The 19373-nt window shown below is 42.9% G+C and overlaps 2 protein-coding genes across 8 annotated transcripts in view; one reads left to right on the top strand and one right to left on the bottom strand.

The window, feature by feature from the left end:
* The window catches only part of LOC133638545 (serine/threonine-protein phosphatase with EF-hands 2-like), a 29177-nt gene extending 15956 nt beyond the window's left edge, over positions 1-13221 (top strand). For 6 of the 7 annotated variants that reach the window (XM_062031255.1, XM_062031253.1, XM_062031256.1 and 3 more), the window contains 2 exons: positions 2466-2738; positions 11536-13221. In XM_062031255.1, the coding sequence (XP_061887239.1) occupies positions 2466-2718 (253 nt within the window). In that variant the 3' untranslated portion in view covers positions 2719-2738; positions 11536-13221. Of the gene's footprint in view, positions 1-2465; positions 2739-3579; positions 3643-11535 lie in introns of all 7 variants that reach the window. The other variant, XM_062031258.1, reaches the window with a different exon arrangement.
* A 1781-nt stretch (positions 13222-15002) lies between these two features.
* On the bottom strand, positions 15003-17592 carry LOC133638546 (piggyBac transposable element-derived protein 4-like). The gene has a single exon (XM_062031261.1). It carries the CDS (start codon positions 16983-16985, stop codon positions 15294-15296), a length of 1692 nt encoding a protein of 563 aa, XP_061887245.1. The 5' UTR covers positions 16986-17592; the 3' UTR covers positions 15003-15293.
* Between the last annotated feature and the right edge of the window lie 1781 nt (positions 17593-19373).

The following is a 19373-nucleotide window of genomic DNA, read 5'->3' as shown; positions in this document are numbered from 1 at the left end:
CTACTACGTTGCAATACAATAACTATTAGAAAATTGTTTAAAGATTTGTATTTATTTTTTTACTTTAAAAAGGAGCCATATGTAATAATCTGGCCAGAAATGGTACTGCAATCACGGTCAATCACTTCCACTGCCTCTTACTAGGGGGTTGAGGTGCTGGGACCATAATAGCTGAATAGAGCATAGCATTTTGTCAAAAAAAAACCTCTAACCAACACATTTTACACAGAATGAGGCTATTTTCAGGAAGTACGTCATGCCTGCATAGAATATCACAACAAATGGCAATCATATGGTTATTGTCAGTACTATCAGAAAACAAAGACTAAAACATACAACCAACGCTGACGAGTAGAGCATGCTTAGCCGCCTAATGTACGCCTAAAACTAAAGAGACATTTTACCAAAGGCATGCCGACAGGCTATTGTTTCAAACGTTTCAGATTACCACATAACTTGGTACATATAGTCCACAATATGCAAACACGAATGAGGAATTATATTATCATGTGATTTAGCTGTCTCCATACGTTGCACATAGCCATGACAGTCGTGCTAATGTTGGAAGCCATTTCCTCAATATATCAGCATATTGAGAACGAAATAGGCACTGACATTACCCATTTCCACAAAGGTTTTATTTGTCAAAAATATATTTCGCCCTGTCAGTTCGAATACACATCGACATACAGGCTAACAGGCATATATTTCCCCCGTTAGTCTACATGTCGATGTGTCATTGACCGGGCTAGCATGCTAAGCACACTAGGAGCTAAGCACCATCACACTAAGCATTCGTTGCACGAACATACTAGCTTTGTTAGACAAGATCATAGACTGTATTGGACAATATAGTTTACATACGAAATGTCAATTTCCATTTATTACAAGTAATAAGAAAACGTAAATGCCTTACTTACCTATCAAGGAGGAAATTACCAAGTTTGGCGTCAGATTCAAAAAATCTTCTCCGCCTTCAATTGTCTCCATCTTTCAAAGGCATCCCCGATACAAATCCCTGTTTTGTTCCTGGCTTTGTCATGAATAAGTTGAGAATCGTAATGACGCCTTCTAGATTTACTAAGGTCTGACATGTTTAGTAACTTTACCAGTGGCAGTAGCTAGACGAAGAGGGCGGTGCGTAACTGGAAACCTGGACGTGACACACTCACAGACTTTCTAATTGGTCAAACGGTGGAGGGCGGGACATCAATATTTTTTTCCTTTTTCTTTTTGTCCTGTCCAGCTTCTCAGGCAAATCATATAGTCGATGTAGATGCCCATATCGGCTGTTCAGATTATCTTTACAAAAGAGAAGTGTAGGATACTTCTGTTGTTGCCTTATTTGTATTTGACTTTATTAAATGTATTTATATGCCGGGCCGGAGCAGGAGGGGATAGAAGGAGAATAAAAGGAAGACAGAGGGGGGAATTGTGGGGACAAGAGGGGGATTAGACAGAGAGACAAAAACAACAACAAACACAACAACAACAATAGAGCAACATCAGCAAATACGACATGTACAAATATGATGGTAAAAGTAATAGCAAATAAGCAGTTAGCGAAAATAAAAAATAATACAGAAATGACAATGAGCATTATTACACAAAAAATGGAGCAATACAAATACCAATAGAAATAGCGCTATGGATAATGAACAATACCAATACTTTACCTTTATTATCAACAATACAGTTGTTCAAATGCAACAATACATATATGTAATGATAACTTGAGATACGAAAGAATGCAGAAAAATGGAGGGGAAGAAAGAGAAGCAACCTACATGAACCTTGTAGATTGTTATAGTAACAATAGGTTAAGCTTTGTCAGAGTGCCATGTGTTATACCCAGTTTACCCTAGGGCAACAACATTAATATTTGTTTGATGAAACGTGATTATGTGCATGAGTGTATGTGTGCATATGTACAGTATGTGCATATCTGTGTTTGTACAGTGAATGTATATGTACAGTATGTGTATATGTGTGTTTGTACAGTGAATGTATATGTATAGTATGTGTATTTGTACAGTGAATGTATATGTACAGTATGTGTATACAGTATGTGTTTGTACAGTGAATGTATATGTACAGTATGTGTATATGTGTTTGTACAGTGAGTGTATATGTACAGTATGTGTATATGTATGTTTGTACAGTGAATGTATATGTACAGCATGTGTATGTGTGTATAATGAATTTGCGTGTGGATGTACGAACTTTGAGTGTGTAAATATGTACTGTATTTGTATATGTATGTGGGAGCGTAGGTACCTATGTATGTGTGTATGTATGTATGTGAGTATATGTGAATTTGTATGTACAATACATTTGACTCCCAGTGTGTGTGGGAGCCAGAGTACGGCCCCAGCCTCCCCGAGAGCCCAACCCACAAACAGTAGGTGTGGTGCCCAGGGAACCAGGGACCACCGCCCCCACGCAGCCAAGCCGGACAGCGACAGGAACCCCAGAGCCCGGCCCACCGTGCCGCCCACAAGGGCCAGCAACAGGCCGCAGACAGACGCACCCGGCAGAGGACAAGGCACGAGAAAAGCAGGGGACAACCAGACCCCTAGCCAGCGAGAGACCACACCCCACACGGGCAGAAAGGCGGGACGCCCCGCCCGAGGGGCCCGGAGACCCCCCGCAACCGGACGGGAAGACCGCCCCCGCCCCACCGGCAACCGGGCCCCCAAACCGGGACATCAAAATTAAAACAATAAGATTTTGGGGCTGTAAGTCTAATTTTAAAACGAGCATATCCCGGCTGAACTACTGTTATCAGTTATAGAGGTACTCGAAAAGAACATGCCTTTTGACATATAAGGGCTATTTAATTATAACTTGACATTAAATTATTACCTATAAAAAGTACCACTGATAGTCACACACACACACTAGGTGTGGTGAAATTACTCTCTGCATTTGACCCATCCTGGCCTTTAACTTTAGCAGGGGGTACTCCAGAAAACAGGTTAAGTGAAAACTATGAGTATATAAAAATAGGAGATGAGGTAAATTCTGTTCCAAAAAAAAAGTCAAATTTAGAGTCAGTTGCTATGGTAACTTAGTGACATTAACGTGGTCGCTGGCAGGTTTTCCTGAAAAAAACAACAAACAAAAAAATACTTTAAAGGCCTACTGAAACCCACTACTACCGACCACGCAGTCTGATAGTTCATATATCAATGATGAAATCTTAAAATTGCAACACATGCCAATACGGCCGGGTTAACTTATAAAGTGCAATTTTAAATTTCCCGGCAAACTTCCGGCTGAAAACGTTTCGATATGATGACGTTTGCGCGTGACATCAACTGTTGAAGCGGAAGTATTCGGAGCCCATTGAATCCGATACAAAAAGCTCTGTTTTCATCTCGAAATTCCACAGTATTCTGGACATCTGTGTTGGTGAATCTTTTGCAATTTGTTTAATGAACAATGGAGACTGCAAAGAAGAAAGTTGTAGGTGGGATCGGTGTATTAGCGGCGGACTACAGCAAAACAACCAGGAGGACTTTGAGGATAGCAGATGCGCTAGCCGAACGACCTCACCTTGATTTCCTCCGTCTCCAGGCCGCCGACTGCATCGGTGATCGGGTGAAGTCCTTCGTCGTACCGTCAATCGCTGGAACGCAGGTGAGCACGGGTCGTGATGAGCAGATGAGAGCTGGCGTAGGTGCAGAGCTAATGTTTTTAGCATAGCTCTGTCGAGGTTCCGGAGCTAAGTTAGCTTCAATGGCGTCGTTAGCAACAGCATTGCTAAGCTTCGCCAAGCTGGAAAGCATTAACCGTGTAGTTACATGTCCAGAGTTCGGTAGTATTGTTGATCTTCTGTCTATCCTTCCAGTCAGGGACTTATTTGTTTCTATATGCAGTTAAGCCCGATGCTATCACGTTAGCTCAGTAGCTAAAGTGCTTCACCGATGTATTGTCGTGGAGATAAAAGTCACTGTGAATGTCCATTTCGCGTTCTCGACTCTCATTTTCAAGAGGATATAGTATCCGAGGTGGTTTAAAATACAAATTCTTGATCCACAATAGAAAAAGGAGAGAGTGTGGAATCCAATGAACCCTTGTACCTAAGTTACGGTCAGAGCGAAAAAAGATACGTCCTGCACTGCACGCTAGTCCTTCACTTTTATGTTTCTCATCCACGAATCTTTCATTCTCGCTCAAATTAATGGGGTAATCGTCGCTTTCTCGGTCCGAATCGCTCTCGTTGCTGGTGTAAACAATGGGGAAATGTGAGCAGCCCTTCCTCCGGTGACGTCACGCTACTTCCGGTAGGGGCAAGGCTTTTTTTTTATCAGAGACCAAAAGTTGCGAAATTTATCGTCGTTCTATACTAAATCCTTTCAGCAAAAATATGGCAATATCGCGAAATGATCAAGTATGACACATAGAATGGATCTGCTATCCCCGTTTAAATAAAACAAATTCATTTCAGTAGGCCTTTAAAAAAGCCTTCTGCTGAACATGATACACGTTATCAGACTTTGTGTCTGCTCATTTGTAACCAGTAGATGTCCTAACACAGGGGTCGGCAACCCGCGGCTCCAGAGCCGCATGCGGCTCCTTGACCACTCTGATGCGGCTCAGCTACATACATGCCGACCCCCCCGATTTTCCCAGGAGATTTATGGATCTCAGTGTCCCTCATAGATTACTCCCAGGGAAAAAATAATCCTATTTACACTCTAATTACTAAATAAAGGGTGTGCCCTAATTGCACTGCAGTAATTGTCCACTATAGCATTTACATACAGCGTGCCAGTCCAGCCACATGTTGCATGTTGTCATTACTTGCACACACAGGAGACAGCAAAGCATACTTACTCATCAGCCACACAGCTTACACTGACGGTAGCCGTATCAAACAGCTTTAACATTGTTACGTTACAAATATGCGCCACACTGTGAACCCACACCAAAAAAGAATGAAAAACACATTTCTGGAGAACATCCCACCGTAACACAACATAAACACAACACAACCATTACCCAGAATCCCATGCAGCCCTAACTCTTCCGGTCTACATTATACACCCCCGCTACCACCAAATCCCCCCACACATCAACCCCCCCCCCCCTCTCCGTGCGTTGGTTGAGCGGAAGAGTTAGGGCTGCATGGGATTCTGGGTATTGGTACCGTCAGTGTAAGATGTGTGGCTGCTGAGTTAGTAGCCCTGCTGTCTCTTACGTGAGCAAGCTAAAGCTGCATTCCACTTGTGGTCGAGCAGGTACACTGTTAGGGCAGACTGTAGAGGGCGTCAAATGCAGTGTCATCACGCTCTGATGTTCGGGAGTCTCCCGGGAATAATGACAGGGTTGGCAAGTATGACGCTATCAAGCGACATTCATTCAAAACTCGCGGGCTGCACTAACATCAAAATTCCACATTAAAGTGCGTGCCGGTGCGTGTGTCGGAGACCCCTGGTTAACATAGCACAAAGCATGTAAGCTTTGTATGCGGTGTTTTTCATTTTAAATTTTAAAATTTTTTTTGTGGCTCCCATTACTTTCTTTAATTTGTGAAACTTGCCAAAATGGCTCTTTGAGTGGTAAAGGTTGCCGACCCCTGTCCTAACAGAATCGATTGCTAAAGATTAATGTTGGGAGAGGATTCTGAGGCCATGATTAATTGGATGTAGCCAGCTGTCATTATATAAGAATTGTAAGAAAAAAATGTCTCAGTCAAATCTTTGATTTTAGATATTTAATAATAATTGGATTTGTTTGGATTGAAAAACATACAATGAAGACAACCTTACATTATTGTAAATAAAACTAACATTTGTGCTACATCCTGCTGAGAACCGCAGCGCCCTTAAAATTAATGCAAAATAGTCCAGTGTGGAGGATATTACTTCAGTTAAACAAATTGTTCTTACATAAAGTGAACTAGTCAAAAAAGATGCAAAAAAAAGCAAAGCTAGCAAAAAAGAAAAATTATGTATTTTACCTTGATTTCAAATACCGGTATGTAATATTTGTTAGTCATAATCAAATTGTTAATAATACAAATAAAAATAAAATATCGAGAAGAGCCAGAAAAGGTGGTTTGGGCATCGGGTCAGGATGCCCCCTAGGGCACCTCTGACTGGCAGGAAGCCACAAAGAAGACCCAGGATACATTGGGGGGACTATGTCTCCCAGCTAGCCTAGGAACGCCTTGCGAGGAGCTGGACAAAGTGGCTGGGGAAAGGGAAGTCTGAGCTTCTCTGCTTAGGCTGCTGGCCCAGAGACCAGACCTCGGATAAGCAAAATAAATAGATGGATGGATATATATAAAAAAATATGTGTGTAGAGGCAGGGATTTGTTTCTCACTTGTCACCTGGGATAGTGGGTGTGGCTACATGTGTGTGTGTGGGGATGATTGCTGAATATTTAACACCTGCACCTCTTTGTGAATTGTTTTGGCTTGTATGGGGAGTGTGAACCTGGGTGCCGTTACTTCTGTTGATCGCAAAGGGATCACAAAGAGAACGCAAAAGGACAGCAGAAGTACCACAAAGGGACCACAAACCATCTGAATGTAATGTATTGTATTTTTAATCAAAGGGAAAATAAATCACCCTCAAAACAGCAGTAATGACTTCATGTTGCATCCTTGGACCCAGCGTGTCAGACAGAACCCTGCTTTCCACTCTCAATGACTAATTACTTTCTGATAGTCACACTACATTGTCAACAACAACAACCTCCATCCGAGCCAGAAGCAACAATCATGGATCAAAAACTGGGACTTCAAGAACTTCAAACTCCTCTACTTCCTCTTCACGTGTCAAAGCGGAGGCTGAAATGGCTGCTCTTCTCGCTCGTCAAAAATTGCTCAAACAAAAGCAAGAGCTGGATCAGCAAGAGGAGGAAATAAGGAAAAGGAAAGAGAGATTTGAGCTTGAAGTGGAAATAGCAGCTGCTCAGGCTCGGATGGAGGTCCTAAGAGTCTCAGGAAGCAGTGTGAAAGGCACCAGATATAAAAAATCAGATGGAATGGAATCTTATATGGCCAAAGGACCACATGCTGCTCTTAATGCTGAGACTGATTCATTTGTGCCTGGTGGCCATGACAGTATGACAGTCAAAGTACATCTAAGTCTCATTTAACAAAGCCAGATTCAGGAAAGAACCCATCGTTTTGATGGCAGATATTGAGGCCATGTATCACCAAGTGCGTGTGCCAGCTGAAGACTGTGACTTGCTGAGGTTTCTCTGTTGGCCAGGTGGGGATTTCTCGCAACCTATGGAGGAGTACAGGATGTGTGTGCATCTCTTTGAGGCAACCTCGTCACCAAGCTGTGCAAACTTTGCTCTGCGAAAGTGTGCGGAGGATAACAGCAACTCCTACAGTCAGCAGGTGTTGGACACCATTATGCACAGCTTTTATGTAGATGACTGTCTTGTTTCTGTGCCCTCTGAGTCTGAGGCTGTTGCTCTCTGTCACAATCTTCAAGCCATTTGTGCCAGAGGTGGCTTTCAGCTAAAGAAGTGGATAAGTAACAGTCGAAACGTGTTGGCTGCAATTCCTGAAGAGCAGAGGGCAGTGGATGTACAGGAGATGGATCTGGATCATGACACTTCCTGTTGAGAGAGTTTTGGGAGTGCAGTGGTGTGTGCAATCGGATGCATTCAAGTTCAGGATTTCAATCCAAGATCGACCTTTGACCCGTAGAGGGATCTTATCTGTGGTCAGTTCCATTTACGATCCACTTGGAGTGCTTGCGCCAGTGGTGCTGAAGGCCAAACTAACCCTGCAGGATCTGTGTAGGAGAGGCTTCGGGCGGGATGATCTTGTAGCTGAACCCATTTCACAGGAGTGGACAAATTGGATGAAGGAGCTCCATCTACTGGAGGATTTCAAGGTCAGAAGATGTTTCAAGCCTGTGGACTTTGGAACTGTAGCTTCTGCCCAATTGCATCATTTTTCAGATGCAAGTGAGGTGGGTTATGGAACAGCTACCTACCTACTGTTGTGCAATGCCAATGGAAACCTGTGCAGCACCCTTGTCATGGGAAAGTCTACGGTGGTTCCCTTAAAACCAATTACCATTCCCAGGCTGGAGCTAACAGCAGCGGTAGTTGCATCACGTACAGACACATTGTGGAGAAGGGAGCTGCAGATGCCATTGCTTGACTCTGTCTTTTGGACTGATAGCACCTCAGTGCTAAAGTACATCAAGAATGAGACCACCTGATTTAGAACATTTGTGGCTAACAGGGTCTCTGAGATCCTTAAAGCGTCTCATGCAGCTCAGTGGAGATATCTCAAATAGTCCAGCAAAGGCTGCCTGGACTCCCAATGGCTACTAATGTGAACAGTAATGCTCCAGCTTCTCAATTTACAACAAATTCACATGTTCAGATGCCAGTCATTAATGACAACAACAATTTGCTATCCAAAAATTAAATTTCTGCTCTACTGGCGCGACCACAGAACATCTCTCATTTGCCAAGGAGAGAGACCCAGGTGTTTGATGGAGATCCTCTTCAATATCATGCCTTTATGAGATCTTTTGAGCACAATGTTTAAGAAAGGATAGGTGACGCTGGAGACTGCTTGCACTTCCTGGCACAATACACAAGGGGACAACCACATGAGCTTGTTCAAAGCTGTCAGCGAATGCCTCCAGACAGAGCATATCAAAGGGCTAAGGCTTTATTGGAAGAGCATTTTGGGAATGAGCAAAAGATTGCTTCAGCTTATTTGGACAAAGCACTATCATGGCCTTTGGTTAAAGCAGAGGATGCAAAATCTCTTCAAGCATATGGTCTCTTCTTAAGAGGATGTTGTAATGCGATGGATGACATACAGTACATGTCTGAGCTTAGCATGCCTGCGAACATGCTGATGGTGATCAAGAAGTTACCGTATAAGCTGAGAGACCAATGGAGGACGGTAGCTTGTGATATTCAAGAGACCCGTTCTCGAAGAGCTACTTTCCCTGACATTGTCAGTTTTATTGAACGTCAGGTAAAAATTGCAGCAGACCCTATATTTGGAAATATACAGGATACTCCAAAGACAATGCAAATCAAAAATGGTAGCAAAGATGGCTATCAGCGTCACACACGAAACCAAGGAAGTTTTGCTACTACAGTAACATCAGTTAATGGAAAGGCCCATGTGAAAAAGGTCGGAGCCCCACTGGACAAAAGGACCTGCTTGTACTGCAAGGGTGAACATGCGTTGGAGGTGTGCTCTCTATTGGTAGAGAGGGCACATGATGACAAGATCACTTTTTTGAAAGAACATGGAGTTTGCTTTGGCTGTCTGTGCATAGGGCACATAAGTAAGGACTGCAGGAGGCGACTGTCATGTAAAACATGTGGAGCTAAACACCCTAGCATGCTTCATATTCATCCAAAGAACAAGGAGCAAGAGAAGGATCTAGCAGTTGCAGCAGGTACAAACACAGCGGTGGGCAGCTCTGTGGTAACAGTGCAAGGTAGTGGTCTCACTGGGGCCGGTGACCATGGCTGTAAGCTCTCTGTCGTGCCAGTAAAGGTCAAGTCCAAAAAGGGTCACCAAGTCGTGGAAACATATGCCTTTCTGGACCAAGGCAGCTCTGGCTCCTTTTGTACATCAAGTCTGATGAGCAAGTTGAATGTTTCAGGAAGAGAAACTAAAATTCTCTTATGCACTTTGGACCAAGAAAAGATTGTAGGATGTTGCATTGTGTCAGATCTGGAGGTAGCCGGTCTGGAAAGTGATCTCTACTGTGACTTGCCAGATATGTTTACACAGAAGAAAATGCCTGTGTGCAGGAGCAACATACCACGGGAGCAGGATCTGGTCAGATGGCCATATTTGCATGGAGTACACCTACCTGAAATTGATGCAGACATTGAACTGTTGATCGGCTTAAATGTAACAACAGCTCTTGAGCCAACAAAGGTGATTCCAAGCGAAGAAGGAGGGCCGTACGCCGTTCAGACCATGTTGGGATGGACTGTCAACGGGCCAATGTTTGGTGAAGCAGACTTGGAACAACCTAACATCACTGCTAACCGCATCTCTGTGGTGAAATTGGATGAACTGTGGAAGCAGCAGTTTCAACTCGACTTCCCTGAACGCAGCCATGAAGAGCAACTGGGTCCATCAAGAAAAGATGGCCAGTTTATGGAAATGGTGAAAAGCTCTGTTGAGCTGGTGGATGGTCACTACACCATTGGTTTGCCTTTAAAAAAGGGAAATATGTGCATGCTTGATAACCGCAAGTTAGCAGAGCAACGTGCCTTGAATTTGAAAAGAAGGTTCCAAAGGGATGCCTTATTCCATGCGGACTACACCATGTTCATGCACAACATCATTATCTGCGGTTATGCTGAAAGAGTGCCTGTGGAAGGTATGGCATGTAACCATGGCAAAACCTGGTATATTCCACATCATGATGTATACCATCCGCATAAGAAGAAAATCAGAGTGGTGTTTGATTATGCTGCGTCATTCAAATGTACATCACTGAACACACAGCTGCTGCAGGGACCTGATCTTACAAGTTCATAGATCGTAGTCGTAGCTAGAATCAGGAAAGTCCTTAACTCCACTTTAAGAGAACAAACTCTGGATGAAGACGGCCTCCACACTGTGCTGTGCGAAATCGAAGCTATTCTCAATAGCAGACCAATAACAAAGGCATCCACAGATCCTAATGACCTAGAGCAGGGGTCCCCAAACTACGGCACGCAGGCCAGATACGGCCCGCCAGCGTCCAAAATCCGGCCCGCGGGTAGTACCAAGTAAAAAAAAAATTTAAAAAATAAAATAAAAATAAATAAATTATTTTTTTAATCTGTTCTTTTTCACCCATCCATCAATCCATTTTCCACCACTTGTTACTGAGTCTCCTAGGCAGATACGGCACGCCAGCGTCCAAAATCCGGCCCGCGAGTAGTCCTGGCTAAAAAGTAAATAAAAATTGTATTTATTTATTTTTTGATTATAATTTTTTTTAATATGTCCTTTTTCGCCCATCCTACAATCTATTCTCTACCGCTTGTTACTGGGTCTCCTAGGCAGATGAGGCACGCCAGCGTCCAAAATCCGGCCCGCGGGTAGTCCAGACTAAAAAAAAAAAAGGTATATATACATTTTTTTTAATCTGTCCTTTTTCGCCCATCCATCAATCCATTTTCTACCGCTTGTTATTGGGTCTCCTAGCCGCTCAAACAAATCATATTGTCTAAAAATGCATTTTCCCAGCGGTAAGGGGACGTCATCACGCTTGCGCCACAAAGGCGGCAAGTGCGCGATCTTTCAGTCAATTAGTGTACGAGGGGAAAAAATGGCGAAATCGTTGTGGAAACATAAATTAGACTCCGAGTGTAGAGTTTTTAAACATCATTGGACATATGACTTTTGTTCAGTTTAAGGAAAAGACAGTTTAGATTGTATTTATATATATATATATATATATATATATATATATATATCAAATTTTTTTTAACCCAATAAGACCCCCCGGTCAAAAAGTTTGGGGACCCCTGACCTAGAGGCTCTAACTCCCAACCATCTTCTCATCCTCAAGGGTCAGCCTTCTTTTCCACCTGGTGTTTTCCAAAAGGATGACTTCTACGCTGTGCGTAGATGGAAACAAATTCAGTATATGTCCAACCTGTTCTGGAAAAGATGGACAAAAGAATACCTACCGCAGCTTCAGGAGCGCCAAAAATGGAATAAGATCAAGCGCAATTTTGTTCCAGGAGACATTGTGCTTGTTGTGGATAACTCTGCACCTCGCAACTCTTGGATTATGGGGAAAGTTGTCAAGGTTGTTCAAGATAAAAGAGGACTTGTTCGACAAGCCAAGATCAAGACCAAGACAAGCTTTCTGGACAGGCCTGTCACTAAGATGTGTCTGCTTCAGGAAGCCGAGGACATCTGATGGGATTACTTGTTGACAAGACTTGACTTTGAATATTACTTGTGACACAGACCACACTCTGTCTAGGCTCTAAAAGTTCTGGAACCTCTGGCCTAATGACACTTTCATATATGTGAAGAACCTGCACGTTCAAGGACATTGAAAATGAACTATTGTTTTAACTGCAAAAAAGGAAAATCTAATGTTCTTGTTTGATTTGATGTACGTTACATTTAATATTTCCGTGCTGCTACTATTGTTCAGTAATTATTATGTTATAATAATTAGGGGCCGGAATGTAGAGGCAGGGATTTGTTTCTCACTTGTCACCTGGGATAGTTGTCACATGTGTGTGTGTGTGGGGCTGATTGCTGAATATTTAACACCTGCACCTCTCTGTGAATTGTTTTGGCTTGTATGGAGAGAGTGTGAACCTGGGTGCCGTTACTTCTGTTGATCGCAAAGAGAACGCGAAAGGACCACAAACCATCTGAATGTAATGTATTGTATTTTTACTCAAAGGTAAAATAAATCACCCTCAAAACAGCAGTAATGACTTCATGTTGCATCCTTGGACCCAGCATGTCAGACAGAACCCTGCTTTCCACTCTCAATGACTAATTACTTTCTGATAGTCACACTACAGTGTGTATGTATATATATATTAGAGATGCGCGGATAGGCAATTATTTCATCCGCAACCGCATCACAAAAGTCGTCATCCACCCGCCATCCACCCGAACTAACATTTTATCAAAACCACAACCGCCCGCCACCCACCCGTTGTTATATATCTAATATAGACAATGCAAGGCGTTAGTGAGGTTAGAAAGGAGAAAGGAGACTGATCCAATGCAGCAGAGACATTCAATGCGTGCCACGCATTAATATCTCTTGGCCACGCATTAGAGGCTAAGAGATATTAATGCGTGATAATATTATTTATCATTATTATATTATTATTGTCATTTCCATTAAGAAAGTGTTGACTATTATTTTTTTTCCCTGGTCTTTAGTATTCCCTTTTTTAGTTTGTCGTGTACCACGTTTGCTGCCGGTTTTGCTATCTTTTTATTATTTTCTTCTTCTGTTGTGTTGTGGTGTGCTGTGTCACGCCAAATTTCTTCCCCCTACAAAAACCTTCCCCCCCCTCATTTACTTCCGTGGTCATGTTTCCTCTTACGTCATTGACAGCGATCGATAGCACTTCGGCTTTGACTGCCCGTCGCTGGAAGGATACTTTGTCTTTGACATCTGAAGAAATCGATAGTTTTTTTTTGTACAGGCGCGAAACAGGACAGTCGCGTGCCGGTTAAGGACCCCCGGCAACTTTGTGACTTTATTGGACGTAGCCCCGGAAGTAAATGGGGGGGGGGGGGGGGGGGGGGGGGCGGGGGGGGGGATGTTTTTGTAGGGGGGAAGAAATTTGGCATGACAGCTGCAGCAGTGCCTGATGAATAATTGCCTGTTTCAAAGAGTGCTGCTCGTTTTTCGTATGTGGGTAACATTTAACTATGTATATATATTTCCGAATTGGTTCAACCGCCACCCGCCCGAATCTATTTAAAATCAATTTTTTTCGTCACGCATCCGCCCGACCCGCGGATTATCCGCGGACTCCGCAGTTGTGTCCGCAAACCGCGCATCTCTAATATATATATATATATATATATATATATATATATATATATATATATATATACATAGTAGAAATATCATACTAGTTTTCTTATTTCAATAAGAATCTCTCAGATTTTAGAGAAAGAAACAAATATATATGTATTTGTGTGTGTGTGTGTGTGTGTGTGTGTGTGTGTGTGTGTGTGTGTATGTATGTATCAGTGACGTGCGGTGAGGTTCATGGCTGGTGAGGCACTGACTTCATCACAGTCAGATTTACAAACATATGAACCATTTGATTGGCAGCAGTTAACGGGTTGTGTTTAAAAGCTCATACCAGCATTCTTCCCTGCTTGGCACTTAGCATCAAGGGTTGGAATTGGGGGTTAAATCACCAAAAAATATTCCCGGGCGCGGCGCCGCTGCTGCCCACTGCTCCCCTCACCTCCCAGGGGGTGAACAAGGGGATGGGTCAAATGCAGAGGACAAATTTCATTACACCTAGTGTGTGTGACAATCATTGGTACTTTAACTTAACTTTAACTTTACACATAAACTGTAGCACACAAAAAAGCACATTTAATTTAAAAAAAAACGTTATTATGGTCTTACCTTTACTTATAAATGAAGTCCATGCGCGGCTGTTGTGCTGGATAATGCACCCCTATCGTAGAATGCACCCCCTGACGGGAGTGTTATATCAACTAAAGCCCACACTTATAATTTCCACGTGCAAGATTGAATCTATTTAACCCTCCTATTGACCTCGATTTTTGCCTACACCATCGTTCCTCAGGGGTCACATAGACCCCAGAGATGTAAAGCTCTATAAGTTGTTGTGTGTGGGAGTAAGACACATGATCCAATTGACTTTTTTGTGCTCCCAAGTCTTCTGAACACAGAGAAGTCAACTCTGAGTCGATCTGACCATCATACACTGAATTATTGTTGTTTGAATACCGTTTGGTGTCAAATTTGACCGTTTTTTATTGATTTTTTGGCACACTACGCCCCCCCCCCCCAGATAACCTCCCAGTGGTAAACCACTTATTTGTGCTCCTAGGTCCCCTGAACACAAAGAAACAAATTGTGAGTCAATCCAACCATCTTAGACCGAGTTATCGCAGTTTGAATACTGTTAGGCGGCCATCATTGAATGTGACCGAATTGTATTAATTGTATGGTGTTGTTGTTGTTGTTGTTTTTTGCCATTTAGATTGCACTTAGTCAGGCTTCTACCCTAAGACCAGCTATAGCTCTTAGGGTCATGGAAGCACGCAAACCCCCTGACCACGATAAGGTGGCAATCCTCCAGGGGGAAGTTTTTTATAACTTTTTTTTTTTTCTTTTTTTTTTTTTTCAACAACAACAAATATCTGACCGTTGGCCATTTGGAGTGTCCATTTGAAAATAACAATATTCGTCTCACTCTCCAAGAAAGGGTCAAGCACAAACCCTCTGACCAGGATAAGGTGGCAATCCTCAATGGGGGAAGTTTTTTTATTACTCTTTATATTTTGTATTTTTTTTTTTTTTGTTTTGTTTTTTTTCAACAACAACAAATATCTGACCATTGGCCGGCCATTTGGAGTGTCCATATTTGAAGAAAAAAATAACAAGACAGTAGGCTATTTACCAAAAATATTGTCTTATTTCAAAAAAACTAAAATACTGTAAAAGTCTGCCACTCCTATTTTTTCACAGACTGCAAAAAGTAGCCTAGAGTCTACCTCTCTCAAGAAATGTAAAACAAATGAAAAATGGCAATATTCATCCCCCACTCTCCAAGAAAGGGTAAAGCACTACTGGGCACATGATCCACAACGGATGTGCTCCTTGCAGATGTATTTGCCACATCCCCCACATGTATTAGTTGTCTTGTTATCGTTCCTAGTGGAACAGATCTGGCACCTGCCTCGTTTTTGCCCTCTGGCCACTGGAGGATTGGAGGTGTGTGCCTCCCTCTGAACATCCTCCACTATCACCACAGCAGCCGCTGAGGCTCTTGGTAGGACAACTCTTCGTGCAATTTGGGGTTGCACCAGCGCGTACCCCAGCTGTTCCAGGAACAGCCTCCTCCGGTACAGCTTTTCGCTGTTCCAGCCTTCACTGATCTCCCTCCAAAGCACAAAAGCGTTGTAGGCACTCACATCGATGATGTTGAAGAATACAACAAGGGGCCATCGTGCAGTCATGCGTCGGCAGCTGTACGTGCCTGTGACTTTATCCAGGTTGTCAACACCACCCTTTGTGGCATTGTAGTCCAACACCATTTGTGGCTTCTTGTCCTCCCTGGTGCTGAGCTGGGCATCCTTGTGCATCGTACTCATGAGCACAACGTTCTTCCCTTTCTTGGGGCAATACGAAACAGCTGTGGCGTTCTCAGTGAAGGCAAACACTGAGGATGTAGCCTGTCTGTTCTTGATTGCAACAAGCTCAGAGGGAAGCTCTGGCTTGTTCTTGCGGACTGTCCCCAGCATGGTGACTTTCCGCTTTGCGAGTTCTTCACCAAGGGCATAGGAGGTGAAGAAGTTGTCGCACGTTATATTGTGCCCCTCCAGTCCCTCAGCCATGTCCAGGACAACCCTCATGCCCTGATTTTTTTCAGGTGCTTCCCCAGGGGCTTTGCCGGTGTAGACCTGCATATTCCAGGCATAGCTCGACTGGGCATCACATGCTGCCCATATTTTAATGCCGTATTTGGCTGGTTTACTCGGGATGTACTGTCTAAATGGACAGCGGCCACGAAACGCCACCAGACATTCATCCACAGTCACATGGGGGCCTGGGTTGTAAAGCAATGGCAGTTGCTGAACCCACTTGTCCCATACATCCCGGATAGCTGCCAGCTTGTCATGTTCTCTCCGGCCCTGTCTTTTCTCTCTGTCATCGAACCGTAGGACACGAGACATAATATGGAATTTCTTCAGAGACATGGTGGCTGGGAAGATGGCCCTTCCAGTCTCTTTATTCCACAGGCTTTCTGCTGCCTCGCCTTTGGACTTGTACACGCCCCCCAAAATGAGCAACCCGATGTATGCCTGCAAGTCAATTGCATCGATCGGCTTCCAACTGTCCCCAAACACACGACTCCCCTCTAAATTGGTCATCAAGAGTACATGGTTCTCAATTGATGGTGTCATGAGGAGCTCAAATGCAGATTTTATGTCTTGGACACGGCTAATCGCATATCGGGTTGGGCCTGGAACCATTTTGATGACATTACCAGCGCTAAGTCTACCCTGCCGTTGACGTGGGGCAGGGGACCACGACAACTTTCCATTTTTGGACAGGAAAATGTCTGCTGGTGTTCCAGTGTTGACAGGAACTTCAGCATCAAGGGTCTCATCCTCATCAGAGGACGATGCCCCATAATCAGGGTCTTCCACAACATTGTCTTCGATTTCAGACACATTTTCCTCTATGTCTACCTCTTCACTAAAAACCTGATCCAAAACCTCCTGGACAGAGAACGTCTTGTGGTTTGGCATCATCAAACTCAAAACAAGAGAGAGAGAGAGAGAGAGTATATCACAAACAGCAGCAGAGACAGCAGCAGAGAAATGGTTTAGAAGGCTGCTATGCGAGTGCTTTTATATGTTTGCTCCTCCCCCCTCCCCTCCTCCTGTTCTCACACGGCGCGGGAACGGAATGTTTGAACTGTTCCGACATCCCGCCATTCCGACAGAGTATAAATTATAAATTTATTTTCAAGACCATTTATCTCAGTGGTTTCTGCATCAATTACTAATAAAGATCTACTCACTGCTTTTTTCTGTGTTCAGGGGACTTAGGAGCACAAATAAATGGTTTCCTACTGGGATGTTCGAGGTAGAAAAACGCTAAAATGGCCACCAAACGCTACTCAAACCACACTAGTTCAGCATGTAATAGTCAGATAAACTCACAGTGATTGTTCCATTTCATTTCTTGTGTGACACTTATATGGAAAACTGAGTTTATATGTATTTGTACGTTCAGAAATTACGAAAATCACTTTTGGTCACATTCAAGACCAAGCCTAACAGTATTCAAACTGCAATAACTCGGTCTATGATGGTTGGATTGACTCACTATTTGTTTCTTTGTGTTCAGGGGACTTAGGAGCACACATAAGTAATTTCCCACTGGGGGGTATTTGGTGGGGGGGGGTGCAATGTGCCGAAATATCTATGGAAAACTGTCAAAATGGCTGCCAAACGATATTAAACCAACAATAATTCAGTGTATGATGGTCAGATCAACTCACAATTGAATTCTCTGTGTTCAGATCACTTGGGAGCACAAAAAAGTCAATTGGATCATGTGTCTCACTCTAACACACAAAGACTTATAGTGCTTTCCAATCCTGGGGTCTATATGACCCCTGAGGAACGATGGCGTGGTCAAAATGTGTACAGAGAAATGAGAAACAATCATGCAGTTGATTTTATATTTTTCTGTGTCTCCCTGATGGATTAGGAAAAGTCATGAAATATTAGGAAGAAAAACTAATGACAACCATCTTTTTAGAGACTCTCCTATTGTCCTTGGGGTCACATTGACCCCAAGGACAATAGGAGGGTTAAAGAAGTTATTTAATAAGAAGCCAAAAAGTGCAAAAACAATAATGTTCGTGTTGGAGGAGTTGTGAATGACTGAAATATGAAATCCGTGCTGCAGTCTGCAGGTGTACCTAATGTTGTGGACCAGCAGTCATTCACAACTCCTCCAACACGAACATTGTTTTTGCACTTTTTGGCTTCTTATTAAATAACTTTTTTAAATAGATTCAATCTTGCACGTGGAAAGTTTAAGTGTGGGCTTCAGTTGATATAACACTCCCGTCAGGGGGTGCATTTTACGGCGGGGGTGCATTCTCTACCACCAGGAGGCGGGATTACTGCGAGCCTCAGCCAGTGCGTCTTCGCAGTCGTTTTATGATTGCTCAGCACAAGAAATACGTTGCACACACACGGTTGTTGACAAAATACACTGTACATTATATACCTCAGGTAACTAAACTATGGAAATGTATAATATAATTCATATAGCAATACGGTCTCACCGCACAGCAGGCCAGCAGTTAGCAGAGTCCGCAATCCATGGTGAGGCTCAACTGAGTGACGTACCTCAACTGGCTGCTGATCACAGCAAGTCTCTTCTCAGTATTTGAACGGCAAATGTGAAAATTCAGTGATTTTGAATAAAAATAAATCTAAAACTTGTGAAGTTAAAAGGAAAATAACTTTATAGTATAATCACTGGATACATATAACAATTTAATTTTTTTTCTTTTTACATTTTTTTTCTTTCCATGATGGCACGTGAGGCCCCGCCTCACCTGCCTCCCCTGACTGCACGTCACTGGTATGTATATATATATATATATACATATATATATTTTGTATTTGCATCGACTTTCCCTGTGAAATATGAATAAAACAGATATATTATTTTTAGATGCCTCCAGGTGCGTTTTTCACTGGTTGGATTGCACCTAAATTTAAATGAGATTTTATTTCAGATGAGTTCTTGAGTTCTTTTTTTTACCTGTGTCCTAATAAGAAAATGTGATTATGGTAACCATGGAATCCTTAACTTTTACATTCAAACATATGCATTGGCTGTCAGTAAGTATCTGTCAGTTAAGTACATCAGTATTTTACTTTAATGTCTCCGAGTAAATAAAGACAGCAATTTCTGTCCCCGGCTGCTATGGTGAATCGACGAATCCGCACTCCATTGATCATGGCATTTTACTGTGGTTTTAACTCAAGAGTCAACATCTTCGGGACCGATTGAACTGATTTAGCTCAGCTGTTCTCGAATCCAACATTCAGTGTTTCCCATCTTAGGGTAAATCAGCTCGGACTTCAGGTTTACACTCAGTTTGTTAAACC

Source organism: Entelurus aequoreus, linkage group LG21 (genome assembly GCF_033978785.1).
Source record: "Entelurus aequoreus isolate RoL-2023_Sb linkage group LG21, RoL_Eaeq_v1.1, whole genome shotgun sequence".
Classification (NCBI taxonomy): domain Eukaryota; kingdom Metazoa; phylum Chordata; class Actinopteri; order Syngnathiformes; family Syngnathidae; genus Entelurus; species Entelurus aequoreus.
This window is presented reverse-complemented; position numbering and strand designations above follow the sequence as displayed.

Bases quoted from the DNA above. Each gene is read 5' to 3' on its own strand.
- LOC133638546 (XM_062031261.1), bottom strand. From the start codon at position 16,985: ATGATGCCAAACCACAAGACGTTCTCTGTCCAGGAGGTTTTGGATCAG.